Source organism: Ornithorhynchus anatinus, chromosome 10, assembly GCF_004115215.2.
Source record: "Ornithorhynchus anatinus isolate Pmale09 chromosome 10, mOrnAna1.pri.v4, whole genome shotgun sequence".
NCBI lineage: Eukaryota > Metazoa > Chordata > Mammalia > Monotremata > Ornithorhynchidae > Ornithorhynchus > Ornithorhynchus anatinus.
Window position 1 is genome coordinate 39,900,088 of NC_041737.1, and position 17,355 is coordinate 39,917,442.

A 17,355-nucleotide genomic window follows, 5' to 3' on the forward strand; every position below is an offset into this window, starting at 1 on the left:
TGAAGTTGACTTGGCTAAGAGTTGGCTGGTCTCTCCTTACTGCTCTCAAGGCCAGCCTGAACCTCCTGGGATACTTTATAATCCCCGTGGCCGGAGAAGTGGGCTGGGGGCTTGACCTGAGGAGGCCCTGCTGGAGGGGAGCCACTGCCTTAGGCTCAGCCTGTGTCTCCATTCAGTTTCTGCGGGGCTATTTTGCCACTGGGAGTGGTTTTGAGCTAGCAAATATGGAAGTAAACATCGCAGCCCAGACCACTAGGGCCCTTGGATGTGACGATAATGGTACTAGCAAGTAACGGAAGTGGCCGGTGCAGTTATGCCAAGCTCGGTAGACAGACCGGCTTGGTGGGCAGCACTCAAGAGACGAGTCGCTCTCCTCAGGCTCAGGAACATCAGGAAGTCACGAAGCAGCTGCAGGTGCTGCAGGTATCAAACACGGCAGTGCGAGAAATGGACGATCATTCTGGGTCCCCAATATACAGAATCAGTTGCCCCAGGGGTCTGCCACTTGTCTGCTGTGTGATCTTGGGCAGGTCATTTCACTTCTCTTTGCCTCAGTTACCTCGTCTGTAAAATGGGGATTGAGACCTTGAGCCCTATCTGGGACAAGGACCGTGTCCAACCTGATTCCCCGTATCCAACTCAGCGCCGAGTACAGAGCCTGGCATATAGTCAGTGCTTAACAAAAACCCCACAATTATTATTATTATTATCTTGTAGCTACCCCAGTGTTGAGCACGGTGCTTGGCAAATAGTAAGTGCTTAACAAATACCACAGTTTCGATTAATGACAGCACAGCCATCTCAGTGGTGAGGGTTGATGACGGAGCCTTGAGCCTCAGTTCTGTGATTGAAGGACCGAGAACCTGCATGGAAAAATTGGTAACAGTGACAGTGGACTGTGCAGTGCCACTCACCCTCTCTTTTCCCTGCCAGCCACGTTTCCATGAGGGCATGGGGCACCATAAGCAAGTAGGCAGGCAGGGGGTAGAGAACACCGCAAAATGCACACCAAGGTTCATTCTTGCAGGATCCATTTATGGCTGATGCCGTAACATAATGCCGGTTTTGTGCCGAAGCCGTGACCTGGCTGACAGCTCCTGGTATTTCCTCCCTGGACAATGATGGGTAAGTTTAAGATGGCGGAGACATACAGGTGCCAGCTCCACGGGGGATAGTGGAAGCTGCCCCCACTCCAGATTTAGAATTGTGGAAGCTCTCTGGGCTGGATTCCACACTTCTGCCAAAAATCGGGCTAAACTGGAGAATTGCAGAGCAGGGCCAGAAAGAGTGAGAGTTTCCAAAAGGGGCTGAAAAGACCTGAAATCCAGATCTTCCCGTTCTGAAAGCTCTTAAGAGCTTTCCTAAAACCCATTTTGCTTTCGCTTTATGTTTCTACGGAACATCTGTCACCTACGGATTGTGGAAAGTCACTATATGCCTTCAGAGCTAATCTAACCTTTCTTCTTCTTCAAATGCTGTCCAGCCGATTCCACCTCATGCTGACTCCACCCTCTTCAGAATGTCCCATCTTCTGTCATCAAGTCATTCTGGCAAGTGTACCCACAGAGTCTTCTTGGTAGAGATACGGAAGTGGTTCACCACTGCCGCCTTCCACGCAGTAAAAACTCGAGTCTTTGCCGTTGTCTTCGGTCGACAGTTTGATCACTCGATCGTCTGCCTTCGACTCTTTCCCAGGCCGCCGCCGCTGCCCAGAACGGGTGAATCGACTTTGACGCTCCGGCTTAGACCTTGCCATGCTGGGGAGCCCTATGTGGCATAGCTCTAAATTTCATCAGCTTACGCAAACTCTCCTCCACGATAAGGCGTTGATTCACGGGAGAGAATCTAGGCGTTAAGATGATACGATTCTATACTTGAACCCCGCAGTATAGATCGGGTGCCCTCATGTGCCTTTCACCGTAAAAGCACTTAATACACAACGTGTTCATCTACGGGCAGAAACTCATGCCCACTATATTACTTGGGTCGTCTGACTTAGTTTCCACGTGTTGTTCACCCTTATCGTTGATTCATCTAACAGTTGTTATTTCCAACACAGATGGTGGGAGAGAGGGTGGAAAGATGTGGGCGCAGGCCTGTCCGGAGGCAGGGGGATGGGCCATTTAATTTAGAGAGCCTTCAAATTTACCGGCGGGGTCGGAGAGGGAGGTCGGTCTTCGCTTCTGGCCCTGTCATATTTTAGATCGGAGAGTCAAGAGGAAAGGATTCCATCCATCAGCGTCAATCATGTGAACCTCTACACTTTGGTGTGCTGCACTCAAAGTTCTAAAGCAAATAGTCGGAGAGGGCAAAAGTGGATTTAATGAGCGGCATTGACAAACTTGGGAAAGTCAACAGTAAAGAAACGGCTGCGGCGGATGTGTCCGGGAACTGGTTTCTGAGAACGTGGCCCGGGTTAGAGTTTTAGCAAGAGGAGAAGTTCCAGGGGATCTCTGATTACTCTCTGATCCGATTCACATCTCTTAGGCTGCTTTTTTATTCCCCCCACCCCGCGACCATCAGTATAAACCTGAAAGTGCCTTAAGATCTTTAGAAGAAATGTGTTCCATCGCAAAGCAGAGCTACACGAACGCGTCTCGCCCCATTCTTTTAAAGGAGTCGCCCGTCAACCCTCATAATCTGCCGAGTATCCGCAGCTGCGCCCTTTTCATGAGATGAACGGAATTCGGGAGGGAATCGACTCTTTTTCGAGGAAACCCAATGCGTTTTCTCGAGAAAAAAAGTGGAACACAGAGTCCCATCCCCGCGAGCTTGCTTTTGAAATCCCTTTTGTCCGATTCCAGTGGTAAAAAATCTCCGGCCCGATTAACCAGCAGGCGTGCTTGGCGCTTTAAATCCCAACCTGGCTCGGACGGCCCGCTGCGCTGATTTTTTCCGTCGTTGGGCTGGGAGAAGGGCGATTTTCGCCGGGGGACGTCGGAGCAGCTTCTCCTGGCTCTGCCGAGCCCCGAGTTCGAGTGCTGCTCCCCGAAGGAGACGGTGGGGGGGAGGGGGAGGGGGGTCGGGACCGGCCTAGGTGGCCAAGGAAGAGCTGCCGGCCCCGACCCGAGGCCGCGGGCGTCTGGGGCTCCGCTGAACCTTTGTCGGCCTCCTCCGTGCGGGGAAGCCGGAGACGGAGAGCAGGGCATCGGCCCTCCCCACCTCCCCCAGCTCATGACTACCAGCCCCGGCCGCCCTCGCCACCTGTTCGGGATGACGAAGCCCGTGCCCACCGCCGTGCCCAGCTCGTCCCCTGGGGCTCCTCGGAGCTAAAGCCCCTCGAGATGGCGCGGCCAGGGGAGGTCTCTCCGTCCTTTTTCAAAATGCACCTCGCCGGCGGCCCAGCGCGGCTGGACAAGCCCGGAGGCCGGGGCGGAGGAGGAGGAGAAGGAGGAGGAAGGTGCGGGAAGCCGGTAGGTGCGCTCCCCGTCTCTCTCTCTTTCGGTCTCAGCTCGAGTCCCGTGGCGGCCGCGTCCTGGTGTCCCGCCGCCCGCAGGTGCGGGAATAATGATAATAATAATAATAGGCAATAGCCCCCGCTCGGGACTGTCCTGGCTGGAGGGCGGGGAGCGCAATAGATGTCCCCGGGGTCGGGGCAGGTGAGGTAGTAAGTAGCCGAGCTGGGGGAGGTAATGCAATGGTCCCGGGCCAACAGGGGGAACGGAATTTCCCCAGGACTGGACGGGAACGGGGGGGGGGGGGTGGGAGGTTGGAGGGATAGAGAATGATATCCCCGGGACTGGGAGGGGGTGATAGAGTGTTGCTGGCGGGAGGGAGCGGGGAATAGACTATCCTCACTTGGGTGGGGGTATCGGAATATCGAGGGGGGCGGCTTGGCAATCGAATGGCCCCAGGGCTGGGAAAAGGAAGTGATTTGAATGTCCCCCGGGCCCGGGAAGGTGGGGGTGGAGGCAGTTGATGACGATGATGGTATTTGTTAAGCTCTCACTATGTACCAAGCACTGTTCTCGGCACTGGGGTAGACACGGGGTGATCGGATTGTCCCACGTGGGGCTTCCAGAGGGGGTAATAGAATGTTCCCGGGGCCGGTGGGTGGTGGGAAAGAGAATAGCCCTGGGACGGTCCTAGCAATAAACTTCCCGGGATGGGTCGGGTCGGGGGGGCAATAGGCTGTCCGGGCTGGGGGCGTTAGGTTGTCCGGACTGGGAGCACTAGATTGTCCGGGCTGGTGGCATTAGGTTGTCCGAGCTGGTCCGGGATGGGGGCATTAGGTTGTCCGAGCTGGTCCGGGCTGGGGGCATTAGGTTGAAAGGGCTGGTCCGGGCTGGGGGCATTAGGTTGTCCGGGCTGGTCCGGGCTGGGGGCATTAGGTTGTCCGAGCTGGTCCGGGCTGGGGGCATTAGGTTGAAAGGGCTGGTCCGGGCTGGGGGCATTAGGTTGTCCGGGCTGGTCCGGGCTGGGGGCATTAGGTTGTCCGGGCTGGTCCGGGCTGGTCCGGGCTGGGGGCATTAGGTTGTCTGGGCTGGTCCGGGCTGGGGCATTAGTTGCCTGGTCCGGGCTGGGGCACACCTGGTCCGGGCTGGGGCATAGGTTGTCCGGCTGTCCGGGCTGGGGGCATTAGGTTGTCCGGGCCTGGTCCGGGCTGGGGGCATTAGGTTGTCCGGGCTGGTCCGGGCTGGGGGCATAGGTTGTCCGGGCTGGTCGGGCTGGGGGCATTAGGTTTGTCCGGCTGGTCCGGGCTGGGGGGCATTAGGTTGTCCGGGCTGGTCCGGGCTGGGGCATTAGGTTGTCCGGGCTGGTCCGGGCTGGGGGCATTAGGTTTGTCCGGGCTGTCCGGGCTGGGGCATTAGGTTTGTCCGGGCTGGTCCGGGCTGGGGGCATTAGGTTTGTCCGGCTGGTCCGGGCTGGGGGCATTAGGTTGTGCCGGGCTGGTCCGGGCTCGGGGATTGCGGGCTGGTCCGGCTGGGGGCATTAGGTTGTCCGGGCTGGTCCGGGCTGGGGCATTAGGTTGTCCGGCCTGGTCCGGGCTGGGGGCATTAGGTTGTCCGGGCTGGTCCGGGCTGGGGGCATTAGGTTGTCCGGCCTGGTCCGGGCTGGGGGCATTAGGTTGTCCGGCCTGGTCCGGGCTGGGGGCATTAGGTTGTCCGGCCTGGTCCGGGCTGGGGCATTAGGTTGTCCGGCCTGGTCCGGGCTGGGGGCATTAGGTTGTCCGGCCTGGTCCGGGCTGGGGGCATTAGACTGTAAGGGCTGCCGGGGGCGGGGGGGAAGAGAGGGGAGGCTCACCTGGAAAAGTGTAGGCGGGAGGGAGGGGTTGAAGGAATCCCGGCCTGGGTCGCGGGGAGGGAGAAGGGCCCGGTAGAGGAAGGCTCGGTAGGTGTGTGGTCAGGGGCGACGGACGGACGGACGGACGGACAGACGGGAGGGCCACCCGGGAGCTCCGCTTTTACCCCGCGCGGGCGCCTCGGGGGTGGCGAGGGGGAAGGAGGCGGGGAGGGGAGGGGGACAAGAGGGCAGGAATGGCTGGGGTGGGGGTGGTGGGGGGGGAGGCAAATGACATCACCGTGGGCAGAGCGAATAAGGGGGGGGACCCGGGCCCGGGCTGGACCAGGCGGAGCTCAGCCGGCAGGCGAGGCTGCAGCCGTCGTGCGCTCCCGCAGGGCGGCCCGGCAGCGCCCCGAGGACCATGCAGAGATCACCGCTGGAGCGAGCCAACCTCTTCTCCAAACTTTTCTTCAGGTAAGAAGAGGTCCGGGCAGGGGGCGCGGGGAGGGGGGGCCCAGCTCCCCCCGGGCCCCACCGACCACGGCCCTCCCACCAGGAGAGACTCCCCTGCACCTGGACCCGGGCCTGAGGTCATCCCACAGACCTCCCTTCTGGGCAAGGGAGCGCTCCCCACTTGCCGCCATCCAGTTGGGGAATTTGCAAGAGTCTCCCTTCCATGGTCTTCCCCTCGTCTTGGACAATCCATAGTCTTGGAAAGGCTCTCTGCCTCGAATCCGAGTTTGCCCCTAATTTCATCCGGGCCTGGAAACGGTCGTCTGTCCCACCGGCATTGCGAGTTCGGCAACCTGGTTCCTCCGGCCTTCGAAGTCGCGACGCATCCAAAATATCAGAGCTCAGGATGCCCGAAGAAGCCCCGACACCCGCTCGATTTAGAGATCCGGCATCAGTCGATCCATCGGTGGTTCCCCTTTCGCCCTTAGCAGGGCACCCCGCTCACCCTATGATTCCAACCCCAGGATCCACTAAGTGAAAATTTGGGAAGGAGCCCATTGTCACCATGGAAATGGGAAGCCGTAGAAATAGATCGATTATATAGCCGAATAACGTGTAATATCTTCATCCCACTCTCCGTGGAAAGCAGTTCTGGATGAGCTGCGCAGAAGCTGTAGAAATATCATTGAGGGAAAGTTTCTCCAAAGTGGCTAAGTTTATCGCCTGCAGAGGCGCTCGATTAAATAGCTCTATTTTAGGTCATGAGTGCCCCGGGGATGAGTTCTCGCTTTTTACTTTTACTCTTGAAAATACAATTATGATAAAAACGCTTTTATGAGGAGTTGAATCAGTTTCTCGCTCTCCTAATTCCCAGAGCCCCCGATTAGCACATTTATATAAAGGGAAGAACAGCTGATCAGTCGGTGGTATTTCTGGATCGCTTATTGTGTGCGGAGCACTGTACTGAGCATCACTCTCTCCCTAATATTTGGGGGGGGGGGGAATCCATCACTGGTGCAGGGGAAGATTCCGTGTATGGGCATAGAAGATTTGGAATCAGTACCTCTAGGTAGAAACAAAATTTCCAAAACAGCCGCTCCCTGTGAGGGTGAGACCCACACCTTCTTTAGAATCACTTTTTGTGTCGATGTTCCCCCAAAGGAAGCCATAGCTGGAGTTTAGAACAGTTTCTTGGGAATGGGGGTGGCGGGGACGGGACGGGACTCGGTTCAGCTTCCTACTCATTGCCAAAATCTTGCGCCTTTTCATCAGGAAGCACCATGACATAGTGGGTAAGAGCGGCCCGGGAGTCGGAAGGACTTGGGTTCCAATCCCAGATTCCACCACTTGCCTGCTGTGTGTCCTTGAGCAAGTCACTTCTCTGTGCCACAGTTACCTCATCTGTAAAATGGGGATTAAGACTGCGAGCCCCATGTGGGACAGGGACTGTATCCAACCCTATTACCTTGCATCTACCACAGTGCTTAGAACAGTGCTTAACAAATACCATCATTACTATTATAATCTGGGTAAGGGGGATTCAAAATATTTACTCTCTATACACTTCCCAAGTGTGCCGAAGATCAACGAAGAGGTGTTTGTAGATAGTGATAAAAGCAATTTGAGATACTCTGGGGCAAGGCAAGGTATAAGGACTTCGATTTTTACTCATAAACTTAACTCCTGAGTTTCCATGCATGGATTATTAATTTGGTAGTTTATCCACAGCTGGGCTTTTTGTATTTAAAAAAAAAAAAAGTTTTCAGCAGCCTTATTCCTTCTGATCTTTTGTCATTCCCCTCTGCTCCTGGGGCTGACTCTCTCCCTTGTCCCACAGGGTCCAACTGCCTTGTTTGTATTGTTTAGTTATCAACTCCTTCCCTTTCCCCCTCAGCAATTTGTCTTTAAACTGGTGTCCTGACAAGATAAAAGTTGGGTACAATGGAAATAATGGCATTTATTGAGCATTTTCTGGGTGCTAAGAAATTGGGAATGAACAATTAATGATACTTACTGAGCAACTACTATGCGCAATGCACTGTATTAGACACTTGAGAAAGTACAATCAGTATTTATCGAATGCTTACTGTGTGCTGAGCGGCAAGAGAAGCAGGAAACAAGTTTCCTGTACATCAAGAGCTTACATTCTAACAGGGGAGACAAGATGCATATAAATGTTTGACTCCATAATTTATCTATATAAATTATATATATGTGTGTTTGTGTGTATGTGTGTATACACACAATTGCTGAGGAAGAGAATAAATCCATTTCTCAGTGTTTAGAGGTGGCTGTTGGGTTGGTATGCCTTGGGGGTTTGGGAATAAGTGGGGAAGGCTTGTGGGAAGAGGTGGAATTTTTGGAGGACTGCAAAGTTGGGGAGAGCCGTGGTCTGCTGGATTTGGGACAGGAGAGGGAGTTCCAGATCAAGGGAACAGCTTGAGGAAAGGGTATGGGAGTGAGAGAGTCAAAAGCAAAGTACAGCTAGATAGTGAGCTTGAGAGGTGTAAAGAGCAGAAGCAGGGGAGGAACAGGTGAAGAGTGTGTATAAGTAAGATGGAAAAGTGTGGGGGGGAAAGCCTCGTCCTGAGTATACATATTTCAGATCCTCCGCTGACTTTCGAGCATACTGCCATTAGAATGTTGATGGTGGAACACAATAGAATGAATCCATAAATGATACTTTAGATTAATAGCATTCATGCTGTTTTCTTCACTCTTAGTTTTGTGCTAAGTGGCTCTTGAGTAGATGTGTTTTTAAAATAAGCAAACTTACTATTTTCTGCACACTAAGCACTGAAGTTCATGCATGTGTCATTTTAAGAGATAGAATCTTTAAATAAACTGCATATAGTCCTAAACATTTTCTCTCCTGGGGTCAAAAGATGTACTGCAAAGGAGTTTGGTCTTTTCAGAAATGTCCATTACCTGAGTATTTAAAACTCTGAATATGCTATCTCCCTTTACAGAATATTAAAAGAGGGGAATTAGAATTGGCATTTTGAATCCTATTAGTATATTTTTCACCTCAAAGGGAGGAGCCAATCAAAGGAGTTAAGGTTGCTAAAATATTTGCATTTTTAAAGTGTGAATAGGTCTTGATAGTCATGGGTGGGGAACATGTCTGTTGTACTATCCCAAGTGTTTAGAACAGTTCTTGCATATAGTAAGCCCTCAATAAGTACTACTGATTGATTGCTTAATAGCCTGAAAGGGTATTTTTGTATCTGAAAAGACTTGGTTATTATCTATGGCATAATAATGGTTATAATTAGCAATAATTGAATTTGTCATGTGCCGGCTTTTGTAAAACATTCTACTGAGGGGGACTTTCTGGTCCCTGGCTCATAAGGGGGATCGCAATCTAAAATGGGGGTGTGGCTGGCAACAGACACTTGGGAGAAAATCCTCCACTCTTGGCACTAGCATGTGCTTGGGAAAATCAACAGAGTTCAAAAGGCATCTGCTTTTGAACTTCACGATGGAATCGAAGTTCAATTACTTCCCCGTTCTGAGAGGCAATAAACTGGCAGACAGAAACCTGTAAACTTCAGAAAGAACTCTGTTTTATTTTCTCCCAGGTGCTTCGTACAGTGCTCTACACATAGTGAGCGCTCCATGAATTCCATTGATGATGATTATTCTGGGGGTCCCAATCATGCTAAATGAAACAGAAAGGTGATAAAACATTTTTGTTTGAGGCGGGCAATTAGATATATGGTCCATTCACAGAGAAGCAGTGTTGAGAAGATGGGCCTGGGAGTCAGAAGGACCTGAGTTCTAATCTTAGCTCTGACTCTTACCTGCTGTGTGGCCTCAGGCGAGCCACTTAACTTCTCTCTGCCTCAGTTCCCTCATCTGTAGAATGGGGATTGAGGCTGGGAGCCCTCTGCGGGACAGGGACTGTGGCCAACCTGATTAGTTTGCATCTACCCCTGTGCTCAGCACAGTGCCTGGCACATAGTATGCACTTTACGAATACCTCAAAGATAAGGGGCTGCAGTGAATTTACAGATATCCATGGAGAATAAGCCTTCGGTTCTCAGCCAGGTTTCTAGTTAAGGCTTTGTAAGTGTTGTCCTGAAGGTGGCTTAGTCTTTCTCCCCTCTGATCCTTATTACACACCCTGGTGTTACTGAGTTCTATCCCCTGTACAAGAAGTGGCTGTTGGGGGAGGAGTAGAAATCACCAGAGGAGGGTGATGAGTAAAGCCAAGCCAATCATAGCCAAGAGTGGGAAGAGGGTCCAGGGGTCAGGGAAATTGTCCGTTTGGTCCCAGCACTTGGAATTGGGGTTATCAGGGTGGAACCAAAGACTTAAGTCAAGCTCAAGTCCATTTTTTTAAAAATGATATTTGTAAAGTGTTTACTATGGGTTAGGCACTGTACTAAGCACATAGAGAAGCAGCGTGGCTCAGTGGAAAGAGCCCGGGCTTGAGAGTCAGAGGTCATGGGTTCTAATCCCGGCTCCGCCACTTGGCAGCTGTGTGACCTTGGGCAAGTCACTTCTCTGTGCCCCAGTTTCCTCATCTGTAAAATGGGGATGAAGATGGTGAGCCCTACGTGGGACAACCTGATTACCTGGTATTTACCCCAGCGCTTAGAACAGTGCTTGGCACATAGTAAGCGCTTAACAAATACCAACATTTAAGCGCTGGGGTAGATTCAAGGTGATTGGTTGGTTACAGTCCCTGTCCCACAAAAGGCTCACAGTGTTAAATCCCGATTTTACAGATGAGGTAACCGGGGCCCAGAGAGATGAAATGACTTGCCTAAGGTCACACAGCAGACAAGAGGCGGAGCTGGGATTAGAATTCAAGTCCTTCTGATTCCCAGGCCAGTGCTCTATCCACTAGGCCATACTGCTTCTCTAAAAGGGTTCTATGTATCCTGAAGGTAATATGGCAGTCCTGGGAAATGAAGTAATGTTAGCAACACATATCTCTAATGGACATGTTACTCTGGAGCTAAGATGATTTACTACGTGATTATAGATTAACCTGGTGTTGTAAATTGAGGAACAAAAATCTCAGGCACATATACAAGCACATGGTCACCTTCACTTAAAATGAATGGAAGACAAGTTCTGATTCTGGGAGGTCAGATAAAGCTGTTAATGTATGATGAATCACCGCATCTAGGGTTCAGCCCAAGATCAAGGCTTTTTTCCCTATAGGATGTGGGTTCTGGAACCACTGGTTTATGGGTGGGAGCCAGCTGGGAGGTGCCAAGCAACGTGGCCTGATGGAAAGAGCATGGACAAGGGTTCTAATCCTGGCTCTGCCTCTTATCTCCCGTGTGCCGTTGGGCAAGTTATTTCACTTCTCTGAGACTCAGTTTCCTCATCGGTAAAATGGGGATTAAATTCCACTCCCTCCTACGTATACTGTGAGCCCCAAGTGGACAGGGACTGTATCCATCCTGATGATCTCATATCTACCCCAGTGCTTAGTACGGTGCGTAGAACGTAATAAGTACTTAACATGTACCATAATTAACAAGTGCTGTAATTCAATGTATAGGGGTTACCAGAGAGAGAATATGAATGAGAGAGAATCTGAATGGAAGAATTGTGCTTTAAGCATCCTTTTTTTTTTTTTCCTTCATGGTATTGAAGTGCTTACGCTGTGTCAGACACAGTACTAAGCTCTGGGGTAGTTACAGACTAATCAAGTTGTCCACAGTCCATGTCCTGCATGGGGCTCACAATCTTAATCCCCATTTTATAGATGAGATAACTGAGGCATCGAGAAGTGAAGTGACTTGCTCAGGGCCACCCAGAAGACATGTGACAGAGCTGGGATTAGAACCCAAGCCCTCCTGACTCAGAGGCCCGTGCTCTAACCACTAGGCAACACTGCTTCTTCCCCCATTCTTGTTTTAGGCTGGGTGTGCGCCTTTTGGCTCTTGACGGCCAGCAGGTATTAAGCAACCGTGGTATATTCACAGTGGAACTCAAGTTCCCTTGTGTTCCTGCAATAGTTTTGTAAAAGTCCAGCCTGCAATAGTGGCATTCTACCTTGGCTTTTCGCCCTCAGTGAGATGCCAATAGTACACGCCCATAAGACCAGGGCTTTTCAAACATTCGGATGTCTGACTCAGGGAAAGAAAAACTCTGATGCCTGTGTTTGCCCAGCGAACAAACAGAAAATCACCAGTCAGCATCTCAGGCAGTGTGGATATGTGTCTGGTCTATAACTAGGATGTCTGCTGCTACCTAGACCGAGGGCTGACTCTCACACAAACACAAAAGGACCCAAGGGTGTCTCAAGAGGCCCAGGATTGGGCTACCCAATTGAGTTTGAACCCGTCGGGAAGTACCTTGTCCTCTCATGGTGGAAAGCACCTATTCTGAGGTAAGGGCTCTGGGTTTTAGGGGCAGCGACCTCCTTTCTCTCATCCCGTCTCCCTTCAGCTAGTTCCCTTGTCCTCTTTTCACTACCACTGAATCCTCATCCCCTAGTCACTTTCCCTCTCTATTCACCCCAAGTTCCTCCCCAACTTCCATGCCCACTATCTCCTCTCATCCCCATCGATCCCCTTATAAATTGGGCCCATAATAGGCCAGTATTCACCACATTTGAAAGCGCTCCTTTCTTCCAGAAATCACCGTTACACGCCTTCTGTAGCCTGCTGCCCCAAATGAATTAACTCTCTTGGTTATCAGTTATCAGTGGTGGTTGGCAATTCCCTGGCAAATGAAGCCATTTTTACAGGTCCAGACTTGGGTATGAACTGGAATGGATTAGCGTCTCAGAGATTACATTTTTCTGTGCAGAGTTGGTCTGAATCCCAGCTCCACAACACCCCCGGGAGAGTGCAGTGGGAAGTTTAGGTTTCCTTTTGCTTTTGCCTGCTCCAATCATAGAATCACTGCGTCCTGAGCCCCCTTACCGACCCAGCCGACTGAGAACAATTAATAATTATAATAACTGTGGTATTTGTTACTATGGCAGGCATCGTACAAGGTAATTGAGTTGGACGTAGCCACTGTCCCACATAGGGCTCGCCATCTTAATCCCCATTTTAAGTGAAGTTAAGTGATTTGCCCAGGTTCACGCAACAGATAAGGGTCAGAGCCGGGATCAGAACCCAGGACCTTCTGAGTCTCAGGACTGTGCTCTATCCACTAGGCTACACTACATCTGTAGTGCTGCCCCTATAACCACTAAACCCAAGGGGCTTCTGGAAAGGAGGGGCATATAGACGGCATGGGGAAGGTCTTTCTTGGGACGTAGATACCCTCCAGGTGGAGCAGGGCCCTTGTTCAGGAACCTGTTGTCCGCAGTGACCGCTAATCCCTCTCCAGTCTCCGGGAGACACTAATGTATGATGTGCCCGGTACGTCAGGAGCCACTGGGGTATGTTTAGTCTGGCACGTCAAACCTAAAATATTGGTGAGGTGGTTTGGTAAATAGGGTGTCACGTGTGGATCTCACATGCGTAACCGAGGGAGAAGAGCCAGTCCTTTAGGAAGTGGGAGCCAGGGAATGGGGTACGAACAGCCTGCTACCCTCCTGGCCTGACAGCCTCAGGATGGGACCTTCTAGGATCCTTAGGTTGCAATGCCACCGGGGTGACATAAATGGGTTATTATATGTTCCGGAGGGCCGAATCAGACCCCAGGACCTTTCTGCATCTTCATCCCCAGGAGAGTGGGCGGGGTCGGTGTCATACGATTGACATCTGCTTGGAAACCATTCCAGAAACAAGGACCCCCGAGGTTCTGAAGGTTACAAGGAGGAACCGGATTTCCAGGGGGCTGGGCACGTGGTGAAAATGTTGGTATTTTGTTAAGCGCTTACTATGTGCAGAGCACTGTTCTAAGCGCTGGGGTAGGCACAGGGGAATCAGGTTGTCCCACGTGGGGCTCACAGTCTTGATCCCCATTTTACAGATGAGGGAACTGAGGCACAGAGAAGTGAAGTGACTTGCCCACAGTCCCACAGCTGACACGTGGCAGAGCTGGGATTTGAACTCATGAGCCCTGACTCCAAAGCCCGTGCTCTTTCCACTGAGCCACGCTGCTTCTCGTGTGTGACCCGCAGGGACCTGGTCCTGGCCCAGTGAGGGTCAGAGAAAGAAGTCAACTAGCTGCAGCTCATGCAGGCAGTCAAGTCACTTCCTTGGAAAGGGGGAGGTCCGAGGGGGTAGGTCTAGTTTCAGGAAAAGCTTCAGTCTGGAACTATTCGTTCTGGCCACGTGGGAAGACCATCGGGCAACATGCTGTGGTCTCAGGGGCTGTCCAGAGAATGCCTCCGGGGAGTGGAAAAGGTGTGATGGATGGCCTGATTGATTGCAGTCAAGTGTACTATTCACTTCATCGGCAACATGGCCTGATGGATAGAGCATGGGCCTGGGAGTCAAAGTCATGGGTTCTAATCCAGGTTCTACCACTTGTCTGCTATGAGATCTTAGGCGAGTCACTTCACTTCTCTTTGCCTCAGTTCCCTCATCTCTAAAATAGGGATTTAAGACTGTGAACCCTTTGTGAGACAGGGACTGTGTCTAACCAGATTACCTTGTACCTACCCCAGTGCACAGAACAGTGCCTGGAATTTGGTAAGCGCTTAACAAATTCCACACTTATTATCAGTAGTATTTATTGAGTACCTCCTATGTGCTTGGGAATTTATCAGTAGAGGCGAAATAAATAATCCCCACACTCAAAGATCTAACAGCCTAATGGGGGAGACAGAAGTGGTCCTATTGCCAAGAAGTGTTCTTGGACAAATATCTTCCCACCCTTTTCCCCCTCCTACTGTCATCCATGACCCGGAACTTTTAAGAGGTGTGGGACAGAGGGCAGAATTTGTTGGAAGCCTCAGAACCAAAACTTGTGACTTCAGGCCCGAGACCAACTCTTGGGTGCCACATTTTCCCTCTCGGATGAAGCCTCCCTCCTCCTCTACTATTCCAAGTGCCGTCTCTATCTGAAACTCCATCCAACCGGCAAATATGGGTCTTACAGGTTTTGAGTCATGATGCGTAATGGTTAATAGGACCCTCTGAAACCACAGTAATGATAATGATAATGTATAAGGGCTTATAATGTGCCTAGTACATACAAAGCACTGGGCCGGTACAAGATAATCAGATCCTATGTGGGGCTCACAGTCCTAAGTAGGAGGGAAAAGAGGTATTGAATCCCCATTTTGCACATGAGGGAACTGAAGCACAGAGAAATTAAGTGATTTAGTCAAAATCATACAGCAGATGTGTGGCAGAGCCAGGATTTGAGCCTGGTTCCTCTGACTTCCAGGCCTATTCTCTTTCCAGTAGGATATGCTGCTTCTCATCTTGTGAACTGCCATCCCTTAATAATGCTGGTATTAAGCGCTTAGTATGTGCAGAGTACTGTTCTAAGCGCTGAGGTAGATACAGGGAATCAAGTTGTCCCATGTGAGGCTCACAGTTAATCCCCATTTTACAGATGAGGGGACTTGGGCCCGGAGAAGTTAAATGACTTGCCCACAGTCACACAGCTGACAAGTGGCGGAGCCGGGATTCGAACCCATGACCTCTGACTCCCGAGCTCGGGCTCTTTCCACTGAGCCACGCTGCTTCTTGCACCTGCCCCCTTCTTAGAGGGCTCTAGAGTTGCCAGTTCTCTCATGGTCACTCAGGCAAGACGATCAGAGGGGCAGGTGCCTTCCCCCTCTCCCCACCCCAGGAAAGGTGGCTCTGACAACAAAATTCGGGAGCTACATAGCCATGTAGGGGAGAGGAAGACAAGCCAGGATTCCACCTCTTTGAAACAAGGGCATCTCCCTTCTTCACTACCAACAGTTGTCCTACTGCATCCTCCACAGCAGTTTGAAGACCCACCCTTGAGAAAGCGTTTTGGGCCTGGGAATCTGAGAAGCCAGGGGTACAGCCTTCCCCTTGCCATTTTGAGGTGCTTGGCAGGGTTCCACCCCCTCCCCCCGCCAACATTGGAAGACTCTGGGGATTGAGACTTGACTGCTGAGGTGACTGACCTGTCACTCAATGGCATTTCAATCAATCCATTCAATGAATTGTATTTGAATGCTAGAATGCTTCGGAGAGTATAATCGATCAGAGTTGGTATTTATTGAGTGCTGCTTGTGTGCACACTAAGCTACTAATCACTTTTTGTCTTTTGCTGTCGAGTCATTTCTGACCCATAATGACTCCATGGACACATCTTTCCCAGAACACCCTATCCCCATCTACAATCGTTCTGGTGGTGTATCCATAAAGTTTTCTTGGTAAAAAATACAGAAGTGGCTTACCGTTGACTCCTTCCGCACAGTAAACCTGAGTCTCCGCCCTTGACTCTCTCCCATGACGCTGCTGCTCAGCACAGGGGAGTTTTGACTTGCTGCCGATTGCCTTCCACTCGCTAGCCACTGCCCAAGCTAGGAATGGAATGGGTAGGCCTCTGCTTGACTCTCCCTCTCGCAGCTGAGACTGGTAGAGTACTGGAAACTCTCCCCGTGCACTGGAAACTCTCTCCGTGCATTCGCGAGAGGCGATTAATCACTTAGGAAAGTACAAAACAATAGAGTTGGAAGATTCAGTGTCCGTCTACAAAGAGCTTACAGGCTGCGGGGGAGACAGATGTTAAATTGCAGACAGGAGAAATCAAGTATAAGTGCTGTGGGGCTGGGATGAGAATCAGTGTTTAAAAATGTCCACAGCCAAGTGGCATGGTCAATGCAGAGGGGAAATGAGGGCTTAGAAAGGTCTGCAGAGGGTACCTAACATTGCCCCCTACCACTGGCTCTCTACCATTGACTCTCTAATCCTTAAATTACTGGCACTGACATAATAATGTTGGTATTTAAGTGCTTATTATGTGCAGAGCACTGTTCTAAACGCTGGGGGAGAAACAGGGTAATCAGGTCGTCCCATGTGAGGCTCACAGTTAATCCCCATTTTACAGATGAGGTAACTGAGGCACAGAGAAGTGAAGTGACTTGCCCACAGTCGCACAGCTGACAAGTGGCAGATCCGGGAGTCGAACCCATGACCTCTAACTCCGAAGCCCAGGCTCTTTCCACTGAGCCACGCTGCTTCTCCATAGCTTCTGACATAGCTAACAACCTAACACGGGTGGCTACCGACACCAGCTCATTCCAAGGGCAGTTAGAGTCCCGAGCTGTTGACTGTTCAAAATCAGGATTTGTCACTTAAATACCCGGCCCTTCTTCCTTGCCGTACATCAGTTAGCAAGTACTGATGGAAAGCTTCCAAAGCCGCCCTGTGTTTCAAATACGATTTCACTGGGGTCTCTTCTTAGCTGGAGCAGTCAAGGCTCTCTGAGAGTAAACTCATTCTGGTCAGGGAATGTGTCTGTTATGTTGTGTTCCCCCAAGTGCTTAGTACGGTGTTCTGCACACAGTGAGCACTCAAATGCAATTGATTGAGAGATGAACTGTGGGAGGGACCTAATCCAGTGTTCTACTAAAAGGAAAGGAATTTAAGAGTTAATCTTTGATTAGGGGACTAAGTGTTTGAGCCTGTTGTTAGAAGAAACGATCCAATATTTACCCACCCCAGATCATTAAGACTCTCACCTAAGATTTCTATCAGGCAATTTTTTTCTGAATTAGTTTTCAACACACCCCGGAGTGGCAGCTGTATGACTCTTCCTAAAGAGATATGTAGGTGTCTTACCAATCAACCAGTGGTATTTATTGAGTGCTTACTATGT

General features: G+C 50.9%; 1 protein-coding gene across 2 annotated transcripts in view; it reads left to right on the forward strand.

Moving 5' to 3' along the window:
- The first annotated feature begins 276 nt into the window (after positions 1 to 276).
- CFTR (CF transmembrane conductance regulator) overlaps positions 277 to 17,355 on the forward strand; it is a 188,949-nt gene continuing 171,870 nt past the window's right edge. The window contains exons 1-5 of one of the 2 annotated variants that reach the window (XM_039913194.1): positions 277 to 423; positions 2,488 to 2,647; positions 3,172 to 3,413; positions 3,452 to 3,496; positions 5,570 to 5,697. In XM_039913194.1, the coding sequence (XP_039769128.1) occupies positions 277 to 423; positions 2,488 to 2,647; positions 3,172 to 3,413; positions 3,452 to 3,496; positions 5,570 to 5,697 (722 nt within the window). 2 annotated transcript variants of the gene reach the window in all.